We start from the raw sequence: 26,442 nt of genomic DNA on the forward strand, positions 1-26,442 counted from the left end.
TTCCTTATCAAATCTCAAGTTGAACTCAGTCATGTTGTGAGCATTCTCTCCTCAGGTTTTTTTCCTAAGATATCACCTCTGGTTCAATACATAACACCCAATCCAGTAGAGCTGTTCCCCCAGTAGGCTCAATGACAAACTGCACTAAAAAGTTATCACATGGCATTCAACAAATTCACTCTCTTGAGATCCATTATCAATCTAATTTTCCCAATTGACCTGCTTGTTGAACTCTCCCATGACTATTGTAACATTGTCTGTTTCATTGGCCTTCTCTATTTCCAGTTGTAATCTGTGGTCCACATCCAGCTACTGTTGGGATCCTGTATGTGACTGTCATCAGTGTCATTTTCACTTCTGAATTTCCTTAACTCAACCCACAAGGAATCAACATCTTCCAATCCTATGTCACATCTTTCTATTGATTTACCAGGAGAGCCATTTCACCCCCTCTGCCTACCTTCCTATACCACCGATACAAATGTGTAACCTTGGAAATTCATCTCCCAACTACAACCATCCTTCAGTCATGGTTCAGTGATGGCCACAGCATCATACCTGACAATCTGTAACCGAGCAACAAGATCATCCACCTTATTTCTCACACTCCATGCATTGAGATATAACACTTTGGGTACCATACCTGCTACCTTTTTCATTCTGCATCCCTAATGCACTGATACTCAACCTGCTGGCTGCAATTTTGTCCTCACATCTGTCCGCCCTAAATGACAGCTCTGTCTCTGCAACAAGATCATCCACCTTATTCTTTATACTCCATGCATTGAGATATGACGCTTTGGGTACTGTATTTCCTATCCTTTTTCATTCTGCATCCCTAATGCACTGATACTCACCCAGCTGGCTGCAGTTTTGTCCTCGTATCTGGCTGCCCCATCTGACAGTCTGACTGCACACTATCTTTGCATTTTTACCATCAATCCTACCCCTTCACTCGTTCCTAACCACCCCCCCCCCAACAAATTAGTTTAAACCCTCCCCAACAGCTCTATCAAACCTCTCTGTGAGAATATTGTTCTCCCTCGGGTCCAGGTGCAACCCATCCCTTTTGAGCAGGTCATTTCTCCACCAGAAAAGATCCCAATGATCCAAAAACCTGAAGCCCTGCCCCCTGCACCAGCTTCTCAGGCATGCTTTAATCTGCCAAATTATCCTGCTCCTACCCTCACCAGCACGTCGCACAGGCAGCAGTCCAGAAATTATAAACCTGAAGGTACTGCTTCTGAGCTTTCCACCAAGCTCTCCAAATTCTATTTTCAGGACCTCTTTGTTTTTACTTCCAATGTCATTGGTCCCGAAATATACCAACATATCCAGCTGTTTTCCCTCACTCTCTAAAATGCTGCAGACACGACCCGAAGCATCCCTGATTCTGGCACCTAGGAGGCAACATACCATTCGGGTGTCCCGTTCACATCCACAGATTCTCCTGTCTGTTCCCGACTGAGTCCCCAATCACTACCACTCCCCTCTTTTCCCTCGAACAACAGTGAGAGTTGCCAATCCAGAAGGAGGGAGACCTGCATCATTCAGAGTCTGCACTCACAGCGCACGAAGGACTTGTGTATTTTTCTGACAAGCCCGGTGATCACACTGATGCCCGCTTTTATTCCCTACAATATCATCAAGTCAGTATTAATTTCCCAGCTCCTCTGGTAGGATTCAAACTCATGTCTTGGCGTGTTAGTGCAGTGTGCCTGGGATCGGGACACAGTGGTTCATCGGCCAGTCCCGTGTATTGGTTGTATTGTGGCTCTGTGCTGGTGTGTTCAGGGGTCTGACATCTCCAGCTGACCATGTGACAGTGACGCCCCCCCCCCCCAGTCGGTGGGGTTGATGTGGAATAGACTTCAGTTCCACTTCAACCCAATATTACAGTAATCTTTGCCTCAAATTTGAAATTAATTGTGATCTCACAAACAAGAAGAAATGAATTTTTGTAAGTTTTACCTCGATTAATGGCATCAAGTGTTTCTCTCAGCACTGTGTTCAGCAAATAGAGGTGATCAAATTTTTCAACCGGTAGGGCCTCATCTGTCACTGACAATTCCGGGACATCATCATTAATCCTGTAAATAATAAACTGATGGTGATAAACTGCTATTCTAAACTATTTTACAAATCCATACAGGGTTTCAGTAAAGAGCATGTCTTACCTCCTGTTCTGACGAGCTTCCTCCTGAAAGAAATAAAACACAAATCTGAATAGACTGAGACTATCGACATCCTGAATTTCATCCAAACCATTACAAGGTGTTGAAAATTCCCACTCCTGCAGTCACTCACCCACACAGACAATACAGAACCAGGGGTTGAAAATTCCCACTCCTGCAGTCACTCACACACACAGACAATACAGAACCAGGGGTTGAAAATTCCCACTCCTGCAGTCACTCACACACACAAACAATGCAGAACCAGGGGTTGAAAATTCCCACTCCTGCAGTCATTCACACACACAGACAATACAGAACCAGGGGTTAAATTACAGGAAAGGTTTCTGAAAATTAGATCATTACTGAGAGGATGAAACTTACAGGAAAGACAGGACGGGTTGCGCATTTTCATCTGGATAAGACGTCAGGGTGATAAGATGGAGCAATTGAAGATCAGTGATGGATTTGATTGTGTGCATGTGGAGAAAGTATATCTATTTATGGGCAGATGGATCTTAAAAAATCCCATAAGAAATTTAGTGAAGAGCACGTGGAACTCACAAGCACAGGAGTGATTGAAGCGGAACAGCAGAGATTGAATGTCATGGGGAAACTGGATGAACACGAGGGACCAGGGAGTTCGGGCACTGTTGCTGGGTGTGGTGAGTAGGTGGGAGGAGGTTTGTTTAGCAGGGAAGCAGATCGGAGAAGATGGACCGAATGGCCTGTTTATGATGGAGAATGGGATATTATTCTGTATGAAGTTTATCCGAGAAAGTAAAGAAACAGTGAATGTTTCCCTAATCTGATGGAAACCGGATATTGAGGATAAGTCTGACGTGTGGGTCACATTCTTTGTTCTCAGTGATTGACAGAGAGACCCTCACACCCACCGCACCAGACACACTCACAGCCTGTGATTGGAACTGGGTGTTAATGGGAGATTTAGAGGATATTTAACAGGTAATTAAGGACACAGTCTGCAACTCTGTGTTATTTTCAGAGCAGATTACATTCTGTCCTGGAATGTACAGAAGTTGTGGAAGTCCAGTTCTGGGACAGCAACAACCCTGAATAGTTTCAACAATTGTCTGGTGAGAAACAGTTTACTGCCATTTGTAAATGCTGTGTGTAGGAGCAATGCACCTGTTTTCTGTCTGCAGTGTATTCTGTGTTACGTGTTTATTATGGTAACACGTCATGTGAGTGGGGGCGTGGGAAAAGCGAACCGAATAAGTTACATATTCGAACTTTGTTCTCAAAAGTTTTGAGCTGGGGACGGACGGATGTCATATCTTTGTTGAACGATATGTTGCAGCTTAACTTACGATTTATAATACTTAAGATTCATCGCTTCTAGATTGTATGTTGCTTATAGACGATCGAATACATATCTTAGACATTTTGGAACATCATCATTGGAGTGATTGGAGGGTGCGTCATTCAAGTATAACAATCTGTGTGAGGTTGCCTGCAGCGGCAATTGATTTGTTAGAACTGGTCACTGTGCTGTGTTTATTTCAAATATACCACTGTTCATTTTGTGCTCTTTGACAGGAACAAATTGAAATATAATCCCTCACCTTGAGAAATATCACACTGTCTTTTTGATCCATCTGTTCCTTTAACTTTGAGATTTCCTCCTGAATCCACCCGATATTCTCTTGAATCTCTCGAATATTTTTTTCCATTCGATTTAGAATCCTCTCCTCTTCCTCCCTGAGATCCCTGAGTAAGCTCTGCTCTTTCTCAGTGATAATCTGGCGCAGTTCTGCAAACTGAGACGTGATGTGGGTCTGAACGCTGTGTGACTGTTCCTATCGAATGAAAGGTGAAGATTAATTTACTATATTGCTGTCTGTATTTCCTGATGACGTTAAGGTGACCATTCGGTCCATTAAAGTTCATGCTTCTGAATCATTCCCGTCAACCCCATTCCCTCACGTTTTCCTGAAACCTCCCTCATTGACCTATTAACTCCCACCTGATACACATACAACCTCCCCCACCTTCACAGGGTTAATTGTAATTAACCATTCATCCAGCATGTCCTTGGGATGTGTCTGAAACTGTCGTGGTCACAGGAAGAGCATGCAAACTCCACACGGACAGTACCAGAGGTCAAGATCGAACCCGAGTCACTAGAGCTGCGATACTCTGCTATTCTGCATTAAAGGGAGCAAAACTATACAGTAATATCAGAAAATCCGCTCAGGAAGCCTCACCCGAACTCCGGAAATCTTCTCTTTCTGTTGCTGCTCCTTTTCCTGGAAGTCTGATTTCTTTTTTGTGAGAGAGTCTAAGGAAGATTTTAGCTGATCCTGAAAGTCAGAGAGCGTAAGAAATAGAAAAAAGGGAGAACAAAAGAAACAGGGGATCAAACGCGATTACCGCACACAAAATGCCAGAGGAACTCAGCATCTACAGTGGCATGCAAAAGTTTGGGCACCCCGGTCAAAATTTCTTTTACTGAGAATAGCTAAGTGAGTAAAAGATGAACTGATTTCCAAAATGCATAAAGTTAAAGATGACAGATTTCTTTAATGTTCTAAGCAAATATGTTTTTTTTATTTCCATATTTTGCGGTTTCAAAATAACAATAACATTGCGGCCCAGAAGTTCTATTTTAACTTCATCAGTCCACAGGACTTGTTTCCAAAATGCATCAGGCTGGTTTGGATGTTCTTTGAACTCTTCAAATAGAACTTTTTGGCCACAATGAGCAAAGGTATGTTGGAGCAAAAGAGGGTGCAGGATTTCATGAAAAGAACCCCTCTCCAACTGTTCAGCACGGGGGTGGACTGATCATGTTTTGGGCTTGTGTTGCAGCCAGTGGTCTGGGGAACATTTACTGGTAGAGGGAAAAATGAATTTAATTAAATACCAGCAAATTCTGGAAGCAAATGTCACACCGTCTGTAAAAAAGCTGAAAAGAAGATGGCTTCTACAACAGGATAATGAACCTAAACACACCCCAAAATCCACAATGGACTACCTCAAGAGGCGCAAGCTGAAGATTTTGCCATGGCCCTCACAGTCCCCCCGACCAAAACATCATCAATAATCTGTGGATAGAACTCAAAAGAGCAGTGCATGCAAGACGGCCCAAGAATCTCACAGAACTTGAAGCCTTTTGCAAGGTAGAATGTGCAAAAATCAACCAAACATGAAATGAAAAACTCAGCTGGCTACAGAAAGTGTTTACAAGCTGTGATACTTGTCAAAGGGGGTGTTAGTAAGTACTGACCATGCAGGGTGCCCAAACTTTTGCTTCGGGCCCTTTTCCTTTTTTGTTATTTTGAAACTGTAAAAGATGGAAATAAAAACATTTATTGCTTAAAATATTAAAGAAATGTGTCATCTTTAACTTCATGCCTTTTCAAAATTTGTTCATTTTTACTCGCTTAGCTATTCACAGGAACAGAAATTTTGACCAGGAGTGCCCAAAATTTGCAAGCCACTGTATGCAGGACAAAGAAACAGTCGACGTTTCGGGATGAGACCCTTCACTAGGACTGGGAAGGAATGGGGCAGAAGCCAGAATAAAAAGGTTGGGGATGAGAACCAGCTGACAGGTGACGGGTGAGACAACGTGAGGGGGAACGTGGGGGAGGGTGGTGAAGTGAGAAGCTGAGAGGGGACAGGTGGAAGAGGCAAAGAGCTGAAGAAGGAGGAAACTAACACGAGAGGACAATCGACCATGGAAGTAAAGGGAGGAATTCGGTCTGTTCGGGCCCCTGAATGGTGACGAGGGAGGAGGTGTAGAAGTCAGGTGTATCACCTGTCCCGTTTACAGGCATCGGTGTCAGGAGGGAGATCAGTGGGACGGAGCGAGTGGATAAGGGAGTTACATAGAGAGCTATCTCTACGGAGAGCGGAGAGTTGTGGAAGTGACATGGCGGTGGGATGTGCTTCGTGATAGAATCGCGTTGGAGATGGTGAAAGATGCGGAGAATGATATGTTGGTTATGGAACCTCGTGTGTTTGTAGGTAGCACTTTGGAGATTCAGTTGACGATGGGGTGAGTATCAAATTCAGGTTAGTTTTACCTTGTAGATTTTAACAGCTTCTTTAATCGGCAGGAATCGATGCTCTCTGTGTTCCTGCGCAACTGCACAGATCAGACAGATCAGAGTCTTGTCCGTTTCACAGAACAGCTTCAGTTCTTCCTCATGTTCCTCGCAGTGAAGTTTACCTTCCTTCCCTTTCGGATTCAGGTTTAAATTTCGAATTTTTTCAACCAGATTTGCTAAGGCCCGATTGACCCTGAGGGTGCGGTCAGCAATCTCCTCTCTACACTCCGGGCAGGAGTTTCTCTCCTCCTTTTCCCAATACTGTGTGATACAAGGGCGACAGAAGTTGTGCGCGCACTCCAGCGACACCGGATCGGTGAAGAAATCCAGGCAGATGGGACAAATTGCCTCCTCGCTCAAACTCTCGACCTGTCCTTTCGAAGCCATGTTAACTCCTGGCACTTCCTGATTCAGAATGCTGCCGATCCCCTGCAGTACCGCGATTGTCCACTACAGGCGCTGCAGATTCAGCGAATGAACATTACGTTACTGCCTGTGATTTCCATACCAGGGTGGGATCGGAAACACATAAACTGGTCGGAAATAAACACTTGGCCATGGATTGCCCAAGCCCGGCTGCAAAAGGAGGATGGTGGGCATGGGGCTAGTAATCACAGTGCGACAGATACTTCAGGGAACGCTGGAGAGCTGCTGTTGGCCTGTGCCCCAGTAGGCGTGATGGGCGAAGGAAGAAGCAGAACAGAAATGAAGCCGGAGAGAAGAGCCTGGTTCAGTCTGAGGCAGGACTGAAAGGGGCAAGTTCTGAAAAGAGAGGCACAAGAGACTGCAGATGCTGGAATCTCGAGTCAGAAATATGATGCTGAAGGAGCTGAGCGGGACAGGCAGCGTCTGTGGAGAGGAATGTAAAATCGACTTTCCGGGTCGGGATCCTTCATCTGGACTGTCTCAACCTGAAATGCCTGACCTGATGAGTAATTCCAGCAGCTCCGTTTTATTGTTTCTCCAGATCTGAAGAGAAGTAAGGCTTGGGTGCAAAACGGTGGCAAATATTGAAAGCAACTATTAAATTAGTTAATGCCATGAAAATGGGGTTATGGAGAGAATAGAATATTGTGCTTTGAGGGAGACAGATGAAGTGGTAATGACCCACCTGTGACTACAGGGGGAAAAAAGCACAGGACCGGACATTCAACGTCACAGGGAGCAAAACATTATTTTTTCGGTAACGTCCTGATTTCAACAGCCCTTCGTGAGAGAAACTTCGTGACTTAACGCATGTCCATCCCGGCTCCAATGGAAGGCCCGGTCTCCCTCACTCAGCCCAGAAGTTGAATATTATTATGGTGATTTTACATTCTTTGCCAGTGGGGTACTTAGTGCTATTTTACATTCGATAAAACCGATAGGACTGTTGTCGCTCATGTGCCCCCCGGGGTGTTTCACTACTACAATAATTGAGAAGCTTCCTCAGCCAACCCGGCCCCTCCCTGTCCAGGAGCAGGGGGACCCTGTAGTTTCAATGCTGTCCCTGCAGCCTGGAAAGTGCCGGTCGGCAACATTCCTGTACGACAGGGGTTCCCAACATTTTCCATGCCATGGTTCAATGTCATTAACCGTGGACCCAGGTTGGGAACATCAGCTCTACGGACATCTCGATGTGATGACAGACCAACAGGCTTTGGGGGTCTTCCACCGAGCTGATGATCTTCCAGCAGCACTTGCTGTCCGTTTTCCTGTGCGTCCAGGGAACAGCCCGAGGATCAGTGACCCTTCTGTCACGCAGCTGCTGTGACACAGGCCCTTGCATCTTTCTCCACACATCTTCACCAGCCCACAGTCCGCAAAGAGGTGAGTGACCGTCTCGTCTCCACTGCAGTAATCTCGGGGCAGCGCGCTGTGGGAGTGATCTCCGGGCATGCAGCAAGGATCAGACTGGGAGGGCCCCTCTCGCCGCCAGGCAGGTAAGGTCTTGGTGCCTGTTTGTGTGATCTGGTGATGAGGTATTCTGCCAGATGGTCTGGACTGTCTGCTCAGGGAACCACTTCACTGTGTCCATCCAGTCCTTCTCCCGCAGTAACTGCAGGACATTCCGTGCTGACCACTGTCTGATGTTCTTGTGGTCAAAGCTGCTGGTCTGAAAGAACTGTAACCAACATCATTATCACAAGGTTCACATGGAGAAGCTTCCTGACTGAGACAGACACAGTCTCACAGGGTATTTACAGGGTAGGGGTAGGAATTATGTTTCTCCCCGGCTGGGGTGTGAAACCAGGGGTCACAGACTCAAAATCCGAAGTCACCTCGGCAGGACTGAGATGAGGAGAAATTTCCTCACACAGAGCGCGGTGAATCTTTTGAATTTTCTCCGCAAGGATTCTAAATTCAAACGACAAATTTCGGGGCTCGGCGAAGTTCGGAACGTTGAAGGAAAGTGGTGCTGAGGTCAAAGATCAGCCATGTTCTGAGTGAGGGGCAGAACAGCACAAGGGGCCGAACGGCAACGCCTGCTCCTGTTTCTTATTTTCTAAAGCACGAGTTTACCTTTGCACCTTGTTCTCCCTTGGCTTTCAGCCTGTCGGATTGCACAGGGGTGCGGCGAGAACTCCACAGATCCACCAACAGACGCTGAGGTTATTTCATGTTCTCGTTATTTATCGATATTTATTTATATTTGCATTTTCACAGTTTGTTACCTTCAGCACTCTGGTTGATCTTTCACTGCCTGATTTTGCTGTGGTTACTATTCTATACTTTTTTCTATGTATGTCTGGAGGAAAATGATTCTCGGGGTTGTACGTGGTGATTTATATGTACTCGGATAATAAAATTTACTTTTAAATTTGAGTTTCGGGGAACTTCCGTTGATTTTAGAACAAACTGTGACTGACATCTCCGTCTCCCGGCAGCAGCCCGTTCTCAGACAAACTCTCAGCCAATCAGCGATCAGTGCTGGGAGAAGGATGCTCTCATTGGCTGAGGGGTGTCAGTGGGCGGGACGCTGAGCGCTGGAAGCGGGCCGGAGTCCGGAACCGGGACCGAGTGAGGCCGGAGACTGGGAGCTGCGCCTCGGGTTTCGGCTGCAACACCGGCGGGTCCTGAATCCTTTCGAAGGCAGAGCTGAAGAGACTGGCGGAGATTCCGTGAGATGTTTCAGCTACACGGAGGGCGCCCGGCCTTTCCCCGCCGAGGATCGGGGCCTGTTGTCTGGACTCGTCCCCTGCTGCTGGGAGACGGGAGCTGCCCCGCAGCGGCTGCCGATGGATCTCCGGAGCTCTCACCGCTCCCCTGTGCAATCCGAATGGCTGAAATCCAAGGGAGAACAAGGCACAAAGGTAAACTCGTGCTTTAGAAAATAAGAAACAGGAGCAGGCGTGGCCATTCGGCCCGTTGCGCCTGTCCTACCCTTTCCTCAGAATACAGCCGATCTTTGACCTCAGCGCCACTTTCCTGCAACGTCCCCATAATCCTGAGCCCCTAAATTTGCAAACCTTGTGAAGAAACTTCCAAATATTCAGCACAATCTGGGTGAGGAAATTTTTCGGCATCTCAGTCCTACTGAGGTGACCTTGGATTTTGAATCTGTGACCCCTGGTTCCACCCTCCAGCCAGGGAAATCATCATTCCTGCGCCTACCCTGTCAATACCCTGTGAAACTGTGTCTGTCTCCGTCAGACCACCTCTTATTTCTCTAGTTTTGCGACAGGCCAGTCAGTGTCATCTCTCTGAGGACACAACCACAACCCTGAAATCAATCTGGGAAAATTCTTCATTCCATTTATCCCATAGACTGACTCTGGGAAGGAGACCAGTCCTGCGTACAGTGTTCCACGTACACTCTCACCAGGACCCCAGATAACTTCAGAGATCTTTATTCTTGTATTAAACCATAAGACCATTTTCCCTATCATGTCGGCTCCACTATTTCATTATGGCTGATCCATTTTTCCTCTCTGCAGCCACCTCTTGCCATCCCCCACCCCGTATCTCGTCATGCCCTGAACGATCAAGAATCTATCATCCTCTGTCTTAAATATGCATCATGACTTGGCCTCCACAGCTGCTTGTGGCAAAGATTTCCACAGATTCAGTTCTCTCTGCTACAGAAATTCCTCCTCATCTCCGTTCCAAAAGGATGCCCCTCTATTTTGAGACTATGTCCTCTGGTCTTAGACAACCCACCAGAGGAAACACCTTCTCCACATTCACTCTATCAAGGTCTTTCAGTATTCAATAGGTTTCAATTAGGTCACCCCTCACTCTTCTGAATTCCAGTGAATACTGGCCCACAGCCATAAACAATCTTCATATGACAAGCTGTTTAATCCTGCAGATCATTTTCATGAAGTGCCTTTGAACCCTTTCCAGTTTCAGCACATCCTTTCCAAGATAAGGGCCCCAAACTGCCATCAATACTCGAAGTGAGGCCCCACCAGTGCTTTATAAAGACCCAGCATTACATGTTTGTGTTTGTATTCTTGTCCTCTTCAAATGAAGGCTGACATTGTATTTAATTTCCTCAGCACAGACTCCTGCAAATTAACCTTTAGGGAATTCTGCACAAGGACTCCCAAATCCCTCTGTATCTCAATATTTGTATTTTCTCTCCATTTAGAAAATAGTCAACCCTTTTATTTCAGAAACTAAAGTGCAAGACCATACACTTCCCGACACAGCATTTCACCTGCCAATTCATTGCTCATTCTCCTAATCTGTCTAAGTGCTTATGTAGCCCCCCCCACCATTTCCTCAAAACTTCTTGCCCCACCATTTATCTTTGTATCACTTGAAAACGTTGCTACAAAGCCATCAATTCCATCATCCAAATCTTTCCTGTGATACTATGGTCTCGTAGCTTGTTAGGCAGCCTTCTGTGTGGCACCTTGTCAACACATTAACCGATTGTCCTTTGTCTATTCTGCTTGCTATTTCTTCAAAGCATTCCAGCAAATTTTGCAGGCAAGATTTTATTTTGAGGAAACCATGTTGACAATGTCCTATTGTATCATGTGCCTCCAATTATCCTGAAAGCACATCCTTAGCAATCGACTCCAATGTCTTCCCAACGACCGAGGTCAGATTAAACGGCCTATTTAATTTTCTTTCTTCTGCCTTTCTTCCTTCTTGAAGTGTGATGTGACATGGGTCTTCGGGAACTATTACAGAATCTAGCGATTCTTGAAAGATCATTACAAATGTCTCCACAGTCTCTTCAGCCACCTCTTTAAGAACCCTGGGGTGAACACCAACTGATCCAGGTGACATCTACCCTCAGTTTTCCAAGAACCTTCTCCCTACTGCTGGTTATTTTACACACTTCGTGATCCTTGACACCAGCGACTTCCACCATTCTGTTAGTGTCTTCCATGGTGAAGGCTGATGCAATTCACCTGCTATTTCTATGTTCCTCATGATGAACTCTCCAGCATCGTTCTCCAACAGTCTGAGATCACCTCTCAGCTCACTTTTACACTTTATGTATCTGAAAAAAACTTTGAATATTATTGGCTAGTTTAATTCCATATTCCATCTTTACTTCTTTAATGATTTTTTTAGTTGTCTCCGTCGGCTGGTGTTTAAAACTTTTCCCTCACTAATTTCCACTCTATTATATACCCTCTCTTTGGCTTTCATGTTGAGTTTGACTTCTCTTGACAGACATGGTTGTGCCATCTAGCTACTCCTTTGGTGTGTATATATCCTGTGACTTCCAAGTTGCTTCCAGAGGTTCCAGCCATTGCTGCTCTGCCGTCCTCCCTGCCAGTGTTCTTTTCCAATCAATTTTGGCTCTCTCCTCTCTCTTGCCTCCGTAATGCCCTTACACCACTGTAATACTGATACATCGGACTTTAGCTTCTCCTTCTCAAATTTCAGGATGCATTCGATCACTTTACCTTAAGCTCTCTGATCAATACCAGAATTCACTGCAGAATACCCAATTGAGAATAGCTGATCCCCTCGTGGGCTCAACCACAATAAGCCATCCCATAGGCATTCTAGAAATTCCTCGTATTTGAAACTGCACCAACCGAATTTTCCCAATCTGCCTGCATATTGAAATCCCCCATGACTATTGTAACTTTGCCCCTTTGGCATACATTTTCTTTTTCCCATTGGAACTTGTGGATCACATCCTTACTACTGTTTGGTGGTCTGTGCATTCCTCCCATGAGGGTCTTTTAACCCTTGCAGTGCCTTTGCTCTCTCCACAATGATTCAACACCTCCCAATCCATTGTCACCTCTTTCTAATGATTCAATTTTGATTTTTTACCAACAGGACCACGCCACCCTCTCTGCTTTCCTGCCTGTCTTTTCAATGCAATGAGTGTCCTTGGACAGAACCAGCTACAGTCTGCTTTCAGCCATGATTCAGTGATACCTGCCAATCTGTAACTGTGCTACAAGTTTGTCGGCCTTACTCTGTATACTGCGCATATTCAAATATAACACCTTCAGTCTAGTATTCAACTTTCCCAATTCTGCCCACCCCTTACACTGGCAACTCATCCTGTTGATTGCAATGTTGCCCTGCCATCAGCCTCTCCTCACTAGGAGTCTCACCACACATTTCCTCTATTTGTAAACCAACTACCTCATCTTCAGCACTGTCAGTACGGTTCCCATCACCCTGCTGTCAGTTTAAGCCCACCCGAGTAACATAAAGATCAATTTCTTTCTCCAACATGGGTAGAAATTTGCGACAACCGTGAGATGTCAGAGCTCACTATGGAGATTAAAAATATTTCTTCTGAAATGCTGTCCTTTACCCATTGATATCTTTTGTAAATCTTCCTGCAGGTTACAAGTGACAAAGAATTTGTGAACGGGAATCCAAACACCAACAACAGGTCAGTTTTAATGTCTCTGTCCAGATGTTAAAGGAGTGATCGGATGTTTCCTTTGTGACACCAATATATCAGCAGTTGATCCTTAGGGATGAGGAAGTATCTCATCCCAACTGGAAATATGCTGTGTGTCTGAAATGTTGTAACTCAGTGAAATCCACTGGAACCCGGGTGCTGAGAACACACCAGCATTTTGTTCTCCAACTGCATTGACTATATGAGGGATTGACTATGTCTGACATCCAACCTTGTGAAGCACCACTGAATTCACACCGTGGAGAGACCAGTCACCTGCTGACAATGCGAGAAGGGGTTTACTTGGGCATCCGGTTTACAGAGGCATCAGAAAGTTCACGCCGCAGAGTGATCATTCACCTGTTCCATTTGTGGGAAAGGATTCATTGGATCATTTGAGCTACTGGCACACCAGTCAGTTCACAGCAATGCTTTCTATAATTAACCATGCCCTTCAAGCATCAACGTAGCTTTACTCACTTTATCCCAATAAAATTATATGTGCATAGTTTTTAAAGAATTCAAAGAATGAACATCTTTTATCATTTGTGACGGGGATAAAGGACCAGCAGAGATGGATACCACTTTGGAGTCACATATTGCTATAAACTAACAATATTTATTAGTAACTACACTATACAGTAATATAAATGTAGATAAATCAAACAGGTTAGCAATGGTTATATATAAAAGTAAGTGTGGAATATATATGTATGAAAAACCAAGCTTTAAGTCTAGGGGTAAAAAGATGCAGTCTTACGATGTTGAGTAAAGTTCAGTTCAGTTTGTGGTATTTAGTTGAGTAGTGATGGAGAGAGAGAGAGAGAGTGAGTTGAGTCTTCAGGTGAGCTGATGCCGTTGATCTTCTTGTTGTCCTCCGAAATCCTTTACAAGTCACCGACTGTGACTTTAAACAGGGGGACGGTTTTCCTGTGGTGGAGCTATCACCCCGGCAAGGGTGGACACATAGACAACTCCCCCCACCAGTCAACCCCTTCTTCACCGATGAAATAGCAATTTGGAATCGATCCGCCTGATCGATCCTCCAAAACCCACTTTCTCTGCGGCCACAACAATGCTCATTCAGTGTCCAGATGATTGAAGACATGAGGTTGCCTTGGCAGTCAAAGTGAAGGATAATCCAAAGAGCTTTTACAGGTATATTAAGAGCAAAAGGATTGTAAGGGATAAAATTGGTCCTCTTGAAGATCAGAGTGGTCGGCTATGTGCGGAACCAAAGGAAATGGGGGAGATCTTAAATAGGTTTTTTGCGTCTGTATTTACTAAGGAAACTGGCATGAAGTCTATGAAATTGAGGGAATCAATTAGTGAGACCATGGAAACTGTACAGATTGAAAAGGAGGTGCTTGCTGTCTTGAGGAAAGTTAAAGTGGGTAAATCCCCGGGACCTGACAGAGTGTTCCCTCGGACCTTGAAGGAGACTAGTGTTGAAATTGCGGGGTCCCTGGCAGAAATATTTAAAATGTCACTGTCTATGGGTGAGGTGCCGGAGGATTGGAAAGTGTCTCATGTTGTTCCGTTGTTTAAAAAAGGATCGAAAAGTAATCCAGGAAATTATAGGCTGGTGAGTTTAAAGTCGGTAGTAGGTAAGTTATTGGAGGGAGTACTAAGAGACAGAATCTACAAGCATTTGGATAGACAGGGGCTTATTAGGGAGAGTCAACATGGCTTTGTACGTGGTAGGTCATGTTTGACCAATCTATTGGAGTTTTTCGAGGAGGTTACCAGGAAAGTGGATGAAGGGAAGGCAGTGGATATTGTCTACATGAATTTCAGTGAGGCCTTTGACAAGGTCCCACATGGGAGGTTAGTTAGGAAAATTCAGTCGCTAGGTATACATGGAGAGGTGGTAAATTGGATTAGACATTGGCTCAATGGAAGAAGCCAGAGAGTGGTGGTAGAGAATTGCTTCTCCGAGTGGAGGCCTGTGACTAGTGGTGTGCCACAGGGATCAGTGCTGGGTCCATTGTTATTTGTCATCTATATCAATGATCTGGATGATAATGTGGTAAATTGGATCAGCAAATTTGCTGATGATACAAAGATTGGAGGTGTAGTAGACAGTGAGGAAGGTTTTCAGAGCCTGCAGAGGGACTTGGACCAGCTGGAAAAATGGGCTGAAAAATTGCAAATGGAGTTTAATACAGACAAGTGTGAGGTATTGCACGTTGGAAGGGCAAACCAAGGTAGAACATACAGGGTTAATGGTAAGACACTGAGGAGTGCAGTGGAACAGAGGGATCTGGGAATACAGATACAAAATTCCCTAAAAGTGGCGTCACAAGTAGATAGGGTCGTAAAGAGAGCTTTTGGTACATTGGCCTTTATTAATCAAAGTATAGAGTATAAGAGCTGGAATGTTATGATGAGGTTGTATAAGGCATTGGTGAGGTCGAATCTGGAGTATTGTGTTCAGTTTTGGTCACCAAATTACAGGAAGGATATAAATAAGGTTGAAAGAGTGCAGAGAAGGTTTACAAGGATGTTGCCAGGACTTGAGAAACTCAGTTACAGAGAAAGGTTGAATAGGTTAGGACTTTATTCCCTGGAGCGTAGAAGAATGAGGGATGATTTGATTGAGGTATATAAAATTATGATGGGTATAGATAGAGTGAATGCAAGCAGACTTTTTCCACTGAGGCAAGGGGAGAAAAAAAACCAGAGGACATGGGTTAAGGGTGAGGGAGGAAAAGTTTAAAGGGAACATTAGTGGGGGCTTCTTCACACAGAGAGTGGTGGGAGTATGGAATGAGCTGCCAGATGAGGTGGTAAATGCGGGTTCTTTTTTAACATTTAAGAATAAATTGGACAGATACATGGATGGGAGGTGTATGGAGGGATATGGTCTGTTTGCAGGTCAGTGGGACTAGGCAGAAAATGGTTCGGCACAGCCAAGAAGGGCCAAAAGGCCTGTTTCTGTGCTGTAGTTTCTATAGTTTCTATTAGGTCAGCCGCAGGTTAACATGAATATCTTGTGTTAATATTGAACTGTTTCATTCAGAAAAAAAAGATCATGTGTCCTAAGGTCTGTATCATCTGACCTCCCATTTATTTCACCAGGCTGAGCATCACCTGTCATTCAAAGAGTCCCTCCTTCCTTTGCAAAGAAATGTACAAGCAGGCAACAAGTCCTTGAAGAAATATCAACAACCTGCTGAAAATCATAACATCCAGTGCCCATTAAATAACACTGCCTTCGGTCACCATAGCAACCTTCGAGCTGCTCGGTGCTGTCTCCAACTCCAAACTCAGTAAAAATCCAAAGTTACTTCCTTTGACTTAAAGTGACAGTCCAACTGTCAATCTTCGTCCCTCTCTCTCCTTTCCAAACAAACCATCAATGATAAATGTCTCTATCTGTCTCACTTCAAACAGTTAATAGGGACACTCCTGGATCCCCTCACACTCCCCTTCCTCAGGGAAAAAAAAATATCGAGGACAATTTTTTTTTAAAAGGTCCATCACAGGGTTTTAAACAATGCAGGGGAAAAAAAATATCTGATGACAAAGCAAAAATGGTTACAGTTTTCAACTTAACATCTGGATAACTAATCAGCTATGAGATGTTTGATTTTTAAGTCACCTTCCTGCAATACTAGACTCCAATTTAACAACCTTCTATGCTTATCCATCTTAGTTAGAAACATCAACGGGTTATAACCCATGTAAACCACAAGTGGTTTCTGAGCAACAGAAAGGTTTTGAGGTCTCTGATCATAGGCCTCAAAATGTTGTAAAGCCAGAATAAGTGCTAGTAATTCCTTTTCAACAGTTGAATATTTTTTCTGGTGTACATTAAATTTCTTTAAGAAATAAGCTACTGGGTGTTCAATATCATCCGCACCCTTCTGTAACAGTACTGCCCCAGCAGCTTCCTCACTAATACCAGCTGTTATAGAAAATGGCTTTGAAAAATCAGGTGCTTTGAGCACAGGATAGTTTCCAGATGTTCAAATGCCTCCTGGCAAAGGTCACTCCATTCAAATCTTTCACTCTTCCCTAGGAGCTTTGTTAGGGGGAGAGCAATGCAGCAAAGTTCTTACAGAATTTTCTATAATACCCAACCATCCCTAAAAACCTCCTCAAAGCTTTCTTCTCTGTCAGAACAGGAACCTCAGCAACAGCTTGAGCCTTGGCCTGTCCAGGAGCCAGTGGCCTTGGCCCACCACATAACCCAGATGTGTAACTGTGGCATGGCCAAACTCACTTTTAGCCAGGTTCACCGTAATACTGGCCTTAGAAAGTCGATCAAACAGTTTCTCTACCGCTGCAATATGTTCTTCCCATGTGTCATTCCAGACCACTAAATCATTGATATCAACGCCTGTGCTTTCTAACCCTCCAATCACTGAATTGAACATTCTTTGAAATGTTTCTAGAGGATTCTTCATCCCAAAGTGTAAAACGTTGTATTCATACAGTCTAGACGGTGTCACAAATGTTGATATCTCTTTAACCCTCTCTGTTAAAGGAACGCCCGAGTATCCTTTTAACAAGTCAATCTAAATAAGGTATTTAGCTTCCCCACTCCATCAATACAGTCATTCATTCTCTTTCTTTGTTCTTTCTTGTTTCTAATTTCTTGTTCAACCATTTTATTTTTCTCAGAGTTCACTCTGTGATGATACCATTTCATAAGCTGGACTAAATTCATAATGATGTCATTCACTGCACCTGTGCCCCATTTCAAAACACCAATTAGTCATTTTACTTGTTTTTTCGGTTTTGGGTCCAACTAGTGGAGCTTATCAGTAATATTTTTCAAAACAATGGAATTCTGACATCTTGGTGCGTCTAGATTCAATGAGTAAACATGTTTTTCCATTCCAGTATCAGATTTCACATCTCCATTTTGTACTCCAATAATTCTTCCAGCTACAATTCTAGTAAACAAGTGTCTTATTTTGACTCGACCATTTTGTAAACTTTCCTTAGCAAAGTCACAAAGCTTACTAAATCCCTTCCAGAGTTCTCTGAGTAGGGTCAAAGGTCCTTTTGGCCTGTAACTGAACACAGGTTCCAACAAGTTACCCTTCACTGCCTTCTGAATCGAATCTCCAACAATAAATAAGAAGAGGGGAACCCCCTCGTCCCAATTTTCCTCATTCCTCACACAATGATGTCCACCTAAAGGCATACTGTAAGCCATGTTTAAAATTTCAGCCCTGTAACCTTTCAAAACCACCCCGTGACTTGCAGGCACTGTGGCTGGTCTCCACTTCCTCATCAACACCCCATCTTCAAGGTAACATCCCACTGACTCTCTCTGAACCTCCTCTCCTGTGAGAGCCATCTCCCTTTAAGCCACCGTTCCAGAATCCCACTTCTGTTCCTCGATACATTCCTTTCTCAACAAAGACAAACCTTTCTTATACACCTTACCCTTATCAGCTGTATTACCCTCCAAATCCTGCTGAAATCTGGAAGGTGGACAAGTCTGTGACACATCATAATTTAACCCTTTGGTCTTGCTATCACAGGTCTCAATAGCAACTTTGCTCATCAGCTGAATTGCTGAAACACTCTTATCTTGGAGAGCTGTCATCATGCCTCCATTGTTCATTAAACTCAGTACCATCATCAGGCTGATCAGAATCATGTATACATTATGAAAGAGACCAAATAAACTGCCCATCTGATTACGATCTATACTTCGACTTGTATCCATAGCAACTTCCACTCCAAACCCACAACAATTTTTCCGCCTCTCCGTAATATCACTCTGAATAACAGCATGGCCTTGCAGGTGCTGACTTCCACATGTCCAAACAAAATCCAACAAACTAGTGCATCCTGTCTCAGCAGGCCTTTGTCCTGCAAGCAGGGTCAAAGGTCGCGCAACCACACCAACTTTTTTCCATCACTTTATCCGAAAGTCCAGGAACAACACTTTTCCCATTACTTCCAGCAACATTGACCTCAACAGGTTCCAAAACACAGTCTACTACAAATGACTGAGAATCCTCACATTCCACTGATACCAAGGTTAACCCCTTACTCAGTGAACCAAGTCCATCTGACACACAAAAACTGCATTCCTTTCCAACCAAGTCAGACACCTCAGACCTTAACTGAGTTTCAACACAAGGTTCAGAACCCTGTGAATCCACAGGTACTTCAACAAGCTGAACACATTCAATCGGAACAACTGCCTCTTCTGGGCTGTCATCACTTGTCCCAGTTTCAAATTCAAGGTCGTCTTGAACCTCCCAGCTATTCTCTGGCAAACTCCCTTCTGGAGTTAACTCAACCTCGTGGGTTAAAACTTCTTCGTCTGCTTTTTTATCAAACCCCCTCAGGGTGGGGCATCCTCTGCCACTCGGTATGCCCTTACCTCATCAGGAACACAACTTTTAAATTCATCACACGAAACAAGCCCTTCCGAGCTGTAAAAATCATCAGGGTCCGACACTAAACCTCTTTGCTGCAACCTCTCCCTTTTAAACTGTCTCTGCCTTTCTGCCACGTGATCTTCACGTTGCCATTTCTCCCTCTCGAGCTGTCTCTGTATTTCTGCCTCTTTAGCCTCATGGACCCTTCGTCTCTCTGCCTCTCTGACCTCTCTCTCGAGCTGTTTTAATTTCAGTTCATGCTCCCCGTTTACTATTTCCAACAGAAGCTGAAGCTCATCCTCAGTAGATTCACCTTCCACGAACAACTCTAACGCCTCCTCATCAAATGTTCCCTTGTCTATATAATATTCAACTATTTTTCTTTGAATTTCTACTTTACTCACACCCTTCTTTACCTCAATTCTCAATTCTTTAGCAATGTCCCGCAACTCATGCTTTTTAGCAAACTTCAAAGTCACCAGGTCTGGTGATTTCAGAAAGTCTCTAACACCCATTTCTGCTGTGTTTCCACACAACCAAATCAAAAGTGATTTTCCCCAATCAATTCAAACCAGCCTCCCGACCAATTTGTTCATATCACGGACACAGGCCCCAATTATGTCACGTACCCCGTGACGGGGATAAAGAACCAGCAGAAATAGAAATCACGTTGGAGTCCAGTATTGCTATAAACTACTAATATTTATTAGTAACTACGCAATACAGTCATATCAATGTAGATAAATCACACACAATTAATCACAATATTAATTGTCTTATTAATATATAGCAATGATTATATATAAAAGTAAGTGTGGAATAAGTATGTATAAAAACCAAGCTTCTTTAAGTCTAGGGGTAAAAAGATGCAGTCTTACGATGCTGAGTAAAGTTCAGTTCAGTTCAGTTCGTGGTATTTAGTTGAGTAGTGATGGAGAGAGAGAGAGAGTGAGTTGAGTCTTCAGGTGAGCTGATGCCGTTGATCTTCTCGTCGTCCTCCGAAATCCTTTACAAGTCACCAACTGTGAATTTAACCGGGGGACCCGTCTTCCTGTGGTGGAGTTATCACCCCAGCAAGGGTGGACACATGGACAACTCCCCACCAATGAACCCCTTCTTCACACGGTGGAATAGCAATTTGGATCGATCTGCCTGATCGATCCTCTAAAACCCACTTTCTCTGCAGGCACAATAATGCTCATTCAGTGTCCGGATCATGTGTCTGAGGTCTGTATCATCTGACCTCCCATTTATCCCACCAGCTGAACATCACCTGTCATTCAAAGAGTCCCTCCTTCCTTTGTCTGTGAAGAACTGCACAAGCAGGCAACAAGTCCTTGGAAGTAACATCAATAACCTGCTGAAAATCACAACATCGAATGTCCATTAAATAACACCGCCTTCAGTCACCATAGCAACCTTCGAGCTGCTCGGTGCTGTCTCCAGCTCCAAACTCAGTAAAAATCCAGAGTTACTTCCAATGACTTAAAGTGACAGTCCAACTGTTAATCTTCGTCTCTCTCTGTCTCTTTTCAAAAGCAACATATCAGTGGGAAGTAACTCTGTCTCTCTCTCCTTTCCAAACAAACCATCAATGATAAATGTCTCTCTCTGTCTCACTTCAAACAGTTAATAGGGGCACTCCTGGATCCCCTCACACTTGATATTTTCAGATGTATTGCCTAACTTTTAATTAATTTGTTAATTAATTAAAATGAGATGCATTTTTATCTAACTGCATTGTTTTCAGTTTAATGAACAACAATTGACTTTGGTTACTGCTTCATTCTCCACTGCCTGACAACATGCAAGCAGAAATACAAATTCAAAGCAGGAGTGAGATACTTGTGTCCTCTTTGCCAGCTATTAACATTAATGGTGATCCAGATGTGGCCTCAATTTTCCATTTTCCATTGCTCTGTTGCTTATTATGAATGTTAGTTTTGGTTTAAATTTATTCAAAGAGAGCTTCAAACATCTTTGAAGGAAAAAAGTCCCAAGGACTGACAACTCTCTGAGAGAGAAATATGTTGTCTAATTAGTTTCAAATGAATAACGGTCATAGAGTAACCTGAGTTATGGAATATAAAGTCATTTCCGCATTTAGTCTGTCATCTCCTCCTGCTCTTCCAAATCCAAAAGAAACAAGACTAGATTGTCCGGCATTCCCCATAAGACAATCTGCCTGCTCCATTCAATATCCCAGTAAACCTACTCTGAACTACTTCTAATAAAAGGAAAAAATACACGGGGAAGATGAAAGAAAGATGAGCTTTATTTGTCACAAGTACATCGGAATATTGAATGACAATGAATCGTGCTGTTTGTGTCAATGACCAACACAGCCCGAAGATGTGCTGTGGGCACCGAACAAGTGTTGCCATGTTTCCAGTGCCAACATAACATGCCCACAACTCACTAACCCGGACCCGTTTGTCTTTCGGAATGTGGGAGGAAACCGGAGCATCCAGAGGAAACGCAGGTCCTCACGGGGAGAACAGCGGCAGGAATTGAACCCCAGTCTTCCGATTGCTGGAGCTGTGAAGTGTGAAGTTAACTGCTACATTACCATGTCCCCTGGATTGCATCCTTCTCTTTGCAATAGTCTCCGACAAAACCAAAGTATTTTTAAACACTGGGAACACAATTGTTTCAGAATAGATGTCATCCTATTGCTAAGAAGCTTATTTTGCCCTTTGCAATGAGGGTTTTTTTTTGCTGAAACCTTAACTCATGCAATGCTTATCACTGAGTTTGACTATCCCAATATATTCCTGGGTGGACATTGTTCTTTAATCTTGTCTGTAGAGACATCAGCAAATCCACACTGCCGAGGAGCTGTGAGGGACTCAGGGAAGGGATTCAGTCCCTATCCAGTCAAAGGAAACATCAGCGAGTTTGCTCTGGGGAGAAGCTGTTCACCTGTTGAGACTGAGGGAAGGGATTCCGACCCTCATCCAGTCAAAGGAAACATCAGTGAGTTGACACTGGAGAGAGGCCATTCATCTGTTCTATCTGTCGGAAGGCATTCATTCAATCATCCCACCTACTGGCACCAGTCAGATCACACTGGGGAGAGACTGTTCACCAGATCTGAATGTGGGAAGAGATTCACCCGGTCATCCAACCTTGTTGTGCACAGCCAAATTCCCACTGGGGCGACATTTTAAATAAGCTTATACTGGATATTTCTCCATCACAGTTGCTGAGTCCAGAGTTATGTTCAAAACTGACTGTTGGTGCCGAACTCAGCAAATATTGCTGCTGTCCATCAAACTCAGCAACTTCTTCAAATATATTTGCCAGTGTGAGCTCGGCCGTGGCTCACCAGGGTGGGTGACTGACTGAATCCCGTCCCACAGTCTGAGCAGGTGAAAGGTCTCTCCCCAGTGTGAACTGACTGGTGCACCAATACCGGTGAGATGATCGAGTGAATCACAAATGGAACGGGTGAATGGCTTCTCTCTGGTGTAAACTCACTGGTGTCTCTGTATGCTGGATGACCGAGTGAATCCCTTACAACAGTTGGAGCAGGTGAGTGGTGTCTGCCCAGTGTGAACTCGCTGATGAGTCAACAGATCAAACGACCGAGTAAATCACAGCAGTCTGAGAGAGACTGGGGATGAGAATTCAGTCTGACAGAGACAGGGGATGATATCTTCAATCTGGCAGGGACTGAGTGTGAGAGAAACCACTGTCTCATCTCCAGTCTCTGACAGATGGAAGATCTCATCCTCAGTGTCTCCCGGACTGAAGGACCCATCCCCGACCGGAGGTCCCGTCCCCGGTCTCTCCCGGAGCGGACTTCCCGTCCCCAGGCTCTCCCAGACCGGACGTTCCGTCCCCGGTCTCTCCCGGAGCGGAGGTCCCGTCCCCGGTCTCTCCCGGACTGACGGTCCCGTCCCCGGTCTCTCCCGGACCGACGGTCCAATCCGCTGTCTCTCCCGGACTGACGGTCCCATCCCCAGTCTCTTCCGGACTGACGGTCCCCGTCCCCGTCCCCGGTCTCTCCCGGACCGATGGTCCCCGTCCCCGGTCTCTCCCGGACCGGACGTCCCGTCCCCGGTCTCTCCCGGACCGACGGTCCCCGTCCCCGGTCTCTCCCGGACCGACGGTCCCGTCCCCGGTCTCTCCCGGACCGACGGTCCCGTCCCCACTCTCTCCCAGATTGAGTATCCCATGACCAGTCTCTCCCAGGTCTCATCCCTGCTGAAATTTCCAACATTTTCTGTTTTTATTTCACCATGACTGCCTGGACCCAGGACATGTGGTCGGGGGGTTCAGGCAGCCATTGCTGAACGATGGAGCTGAGTGGCTCAGCAGGAGGACTGGCTCAGCTCCAGCTGCCAGCATGGGACGGTAGGGCCAAATGGCCTGGACCACAGCCTTACTGATGTAATTCCAGTTCCCACTGAATCCCTCCCAGAATGTTCCTGTTTCTCCCATGGATGGCCGATGTGGAGGGGAAGTTGATTGTCCCTACCCATGCACGGCCTATAGGGGATGTTTCTCACAGGAGAGGGTGATGGATCCAGTCCATGCACGACCTATGGGAGAGGCTTCTCACAGGGGAGGCTGGTGGTCCCAGCACATGCACGGTCAAGGGGGGTTGTTTCTCATGGTGGATCCTGGTGGTCCCACACGTGCAATGTCAATGGGGAAAGTTTCTCACAGGGGAGCCTGGTGATCCCAGCACATCCACTGGCAATGGGAGAGGTTTCTCACAGGGGAGATAGTGATCCCATCACATCCACTGGCAATGGGAGAGGTTTCTCACAGGGGAGATAGTGATCCCATCACATCCACTGGCAATGGGGGAGGTTTCTCACAGTGGAGGTTGGTGATCCCAGCACATCCACTGGCAATGGGGGAGGTTTCTCACAGGGGAGATAGTGATCCCATCACATCCACTGGCAATGGGGGAGGTTTCTCACAGTGGAGGTTGGTGATCCTAATAGATCGATGGCCGATGACAGTGGTTTCTCACAGAGAGGGGGTTGTCCCACCACATCCATTGCACATCGGGGAGATGCCTCACAAAAGAGGGATGTGGGCCCTGACCATCCACGGCCGATGTGATGAGGTTTCTCAACAGTGGATGGGGGAGGTTTCACTACACACCCTTAATTAGTCAAATATTGCAACTTATTGCAACACGCAGAAATTACTAGAGGAACCAGCAGGGAAGGCACGTCCATGGAAAGGAGAAACAGTCGCTATTTTGGGTCAAAACTCTTCTTCAGCACTTTCCTGTCTCTGCGCACACAATAACGTAGCTATTTTGACACCCGGCCAACAACTTAAACCATGTTTGATGAGAAACAGTAATAATTATAGTGTTGGAAACCAACAGTCACTGTTGAGCTTCACTCTGCACTCAGCAACTGGGAAGGTTAAATATCCAGCAGGCTTCTTATTTCAAACAGGAGACAATCTGCAGATGCTGCAAATCCAAGTAACACAGACAAAATGCTGGAGGAAGTCAGCAGGCCAGGCAGCAGCGATGGAAGCGTACAGTTAACATTTCAGGACGAGCCGATTTGCAGGACTAATGTATACATATATAACACTATCCATGGTGGGCTGGTGGGAGAATGGGCTGAGAGCAGACATGCGGGAAATGGAAGAGATGTGGTTCAGGGCAGCATTGATGGTGGAGGAAGGGAGGCCTCTTTCTTTGATGAAGGAGGACATCTCCTTCATTCTGGAATGAAAAGTCTCACTCTGACAGCAGATGTGGCAGAGACAGAGGAGTTAAGAGAAGTAACAGGGTGGGAACAGATTTAGTTAGGGTAGCTGTGAGAGTCAATGGGTTTACAGTAGAAATCAAAGTATAATCTGTCTCCAGGGATAGAGAGAGATTGAGGAAGGAGAGGGAAGTGCCAAAAAATAAGCCAGTTAAATTTAAGGGTAGGGTTGAAGTTGGAGGCAAAGGTGATGAAGTCGTCTAGATTCGCATGCGTGCAGGACGCAGCACCAATGCAGTTGTCAGTGTTACGTGGGAAAAGTGTGGGTGTGATAATCAGTTTAGGCTTGGAACAGACTGTTCCACATAGCTGACAAACAGGCAGACATAGCTGGGACCCATGTGAGTCCCCATGGAAACAACAGGAATTCTGCAGATGCTGGAAATTCAAGCAACACACATCAAAGTTGCTGGTGAACGCAGCAGGCCAGGCAGCATCTCTAGGAAGAGGTACAGTCGACGTTTCAGGCCGAGACCCTTCGTCAGGACTAACTGAAGGAAGAGTGAGTAAGGGATTTGAAAGTGGGAGGGGGAGGGGGAGATACAAAATGATCCAAAATGAAGCCATACTCAGGTTGGAGGAACAACACCTTATATTCCGTCTGGGTAGCCTCCAACCTGATGGCATGAACATTGACTTCTCTGGCTTCCACTAGTGCCCCACCTCCCCCCGCCCCCGTACCCATCCGTTGTTTATTTTTATGCACAGATTCTTTCTCTCACTTCCCTTTTTCTCCCTCTGTCCCTCTGACTATACCCCTTGTCCATTCTCTGGGTTCCGCCCCCCCCCCGTCTTTCTTCCCGGACCTCCTGTCCCATGATCGTCTCATGTCCCCTTTACCAATCACCTGTCCAGCTCTTGGCTCCATCCCTCCCCCTCCTGTCTTCTCCTATCATTTTGGATCTCCCCCTCCCTCCCACTTTCAAATCTCTTACTAGCTCTTCCTTCAGTTAGTCCTGACGAAGTGTCTCAGCCTGAAACGTCGACTGTACCTCTTCCTAGAGATGCTGCGTGGCCTGCTGTGTTCACCAGCAACTTTGATGTGAGAACCCATGGATACACCTTTTGTTTGAAGGGAGTGGGAGGAGCCAAAGGAGCAACTATTGACGGTGAGGACTAGTTCCACTGGATGGAGGAGAGTGGTGTTGGAGGGTAACTCGTGTCCAGAAAGAAATGGAGAGATTCGAGGCCTCCATAGTGAGGTATGGGAGTATATAGGGACTGGACATCCATGCCTCGCCTTTCAAGGTGCAAAACGAAAGACTGTGTGGC

General features: G+C 45.3%; 2 protein-coding genes across 2 annotated transcripts in view; one reads left to right on the top strand and one right to left on the bottom strand.

The window, feature by feature from the left end:
• The window catches only part of LOC140185366 (zinc-binding protein A33-like), a 17,824-nt gene extending 8,793 nt beyond the window's left edge, over positions 1–9,031 (bottom strand). Inside the window, exons 1-5 of the mRNA XM_072238748.1 lie at positions 6,227–9,031; positions 4,403–4,498; positions 3,761–3,994; positions 2,178–2,200; positions 1,972–2,090 (exon numbers count right to left, since the gene is read on the bottom strand). Coding sequence (XP_072094849.1) covers positions 1,972–2,090; positions 2,178–2,200; positions 3,761–3,994; positions 4,403–4,498; positions 6,227–6,637 — 883 coding nt within the window. The 5' untranslated portion in view covers positions 6,638–9,031. The remainder of the gene's footprint in view (positions 1–1,971; positions 2,091–2,177; positions 2,201–3,760; positions 3,995–4,402; positions 4,499–6,226) is intronic.
• LOC140185005 (uncharacterized) lies at positions 8,127–25,595 on the top strand. Its single transcript, XM_072238235.1, has 4 exons — positions 8,127–8,172; positions 9,215–9,543; positions 13,009–13,058; positions 24,850–25,595. The coding sequence occupies exons 1-4, from the start codon at positions 8,127–8,129 to the stop codon at positions 25,208–25,210; spliced, it is 786 nt and encodes a 261-aa protein (XP_072094336.1). The 3' UTR covers positions 25,211–25,595.
• The last annotated feature ends 847 nt before the right edge of the window (positions 25,596–26,442 follow it).

This window comes from Mobula birostris, chromosome 20, assembly GCF_030028105.1.
Source record: "Mobula birostris isolate sMobBir1 chromosome 20, sMobBir1.hap1, whole genome shotgun sequence".
In the NCBI taxonomy this organism is placed as follows: Eukaryota; Metazoa; Chordata; class Chondrichthyes; order Myliobatiformes; family Myliobatidae; genus Mobula; species Mobula birostris.

Bases quoted from the DNA above. Each gene is read 5' to 3' on its own strand.
- LOC140185005 (XM_072238235.1), top strand. From the start codon at position 8,127: ATGCAGCAAGGATCAGACTGGGAGGGCCCCTCTCGCCGCCAGGCAG. The intron at 8,173-9,214 runs GTAAGGTCTTGG...CGGGACGCTGAG, and splicing joins CCCCTCTCGCCGCCAGGCAG to CGCTGGAAGCGGGCCGGAGT. The intron at 13,059-24,849 runs GTCAGTTTTAAT...TATTTCAAACAG, and splicing joins AATCCAAACACCAACAACAG to GAGACAATCTGCAGATGCTG.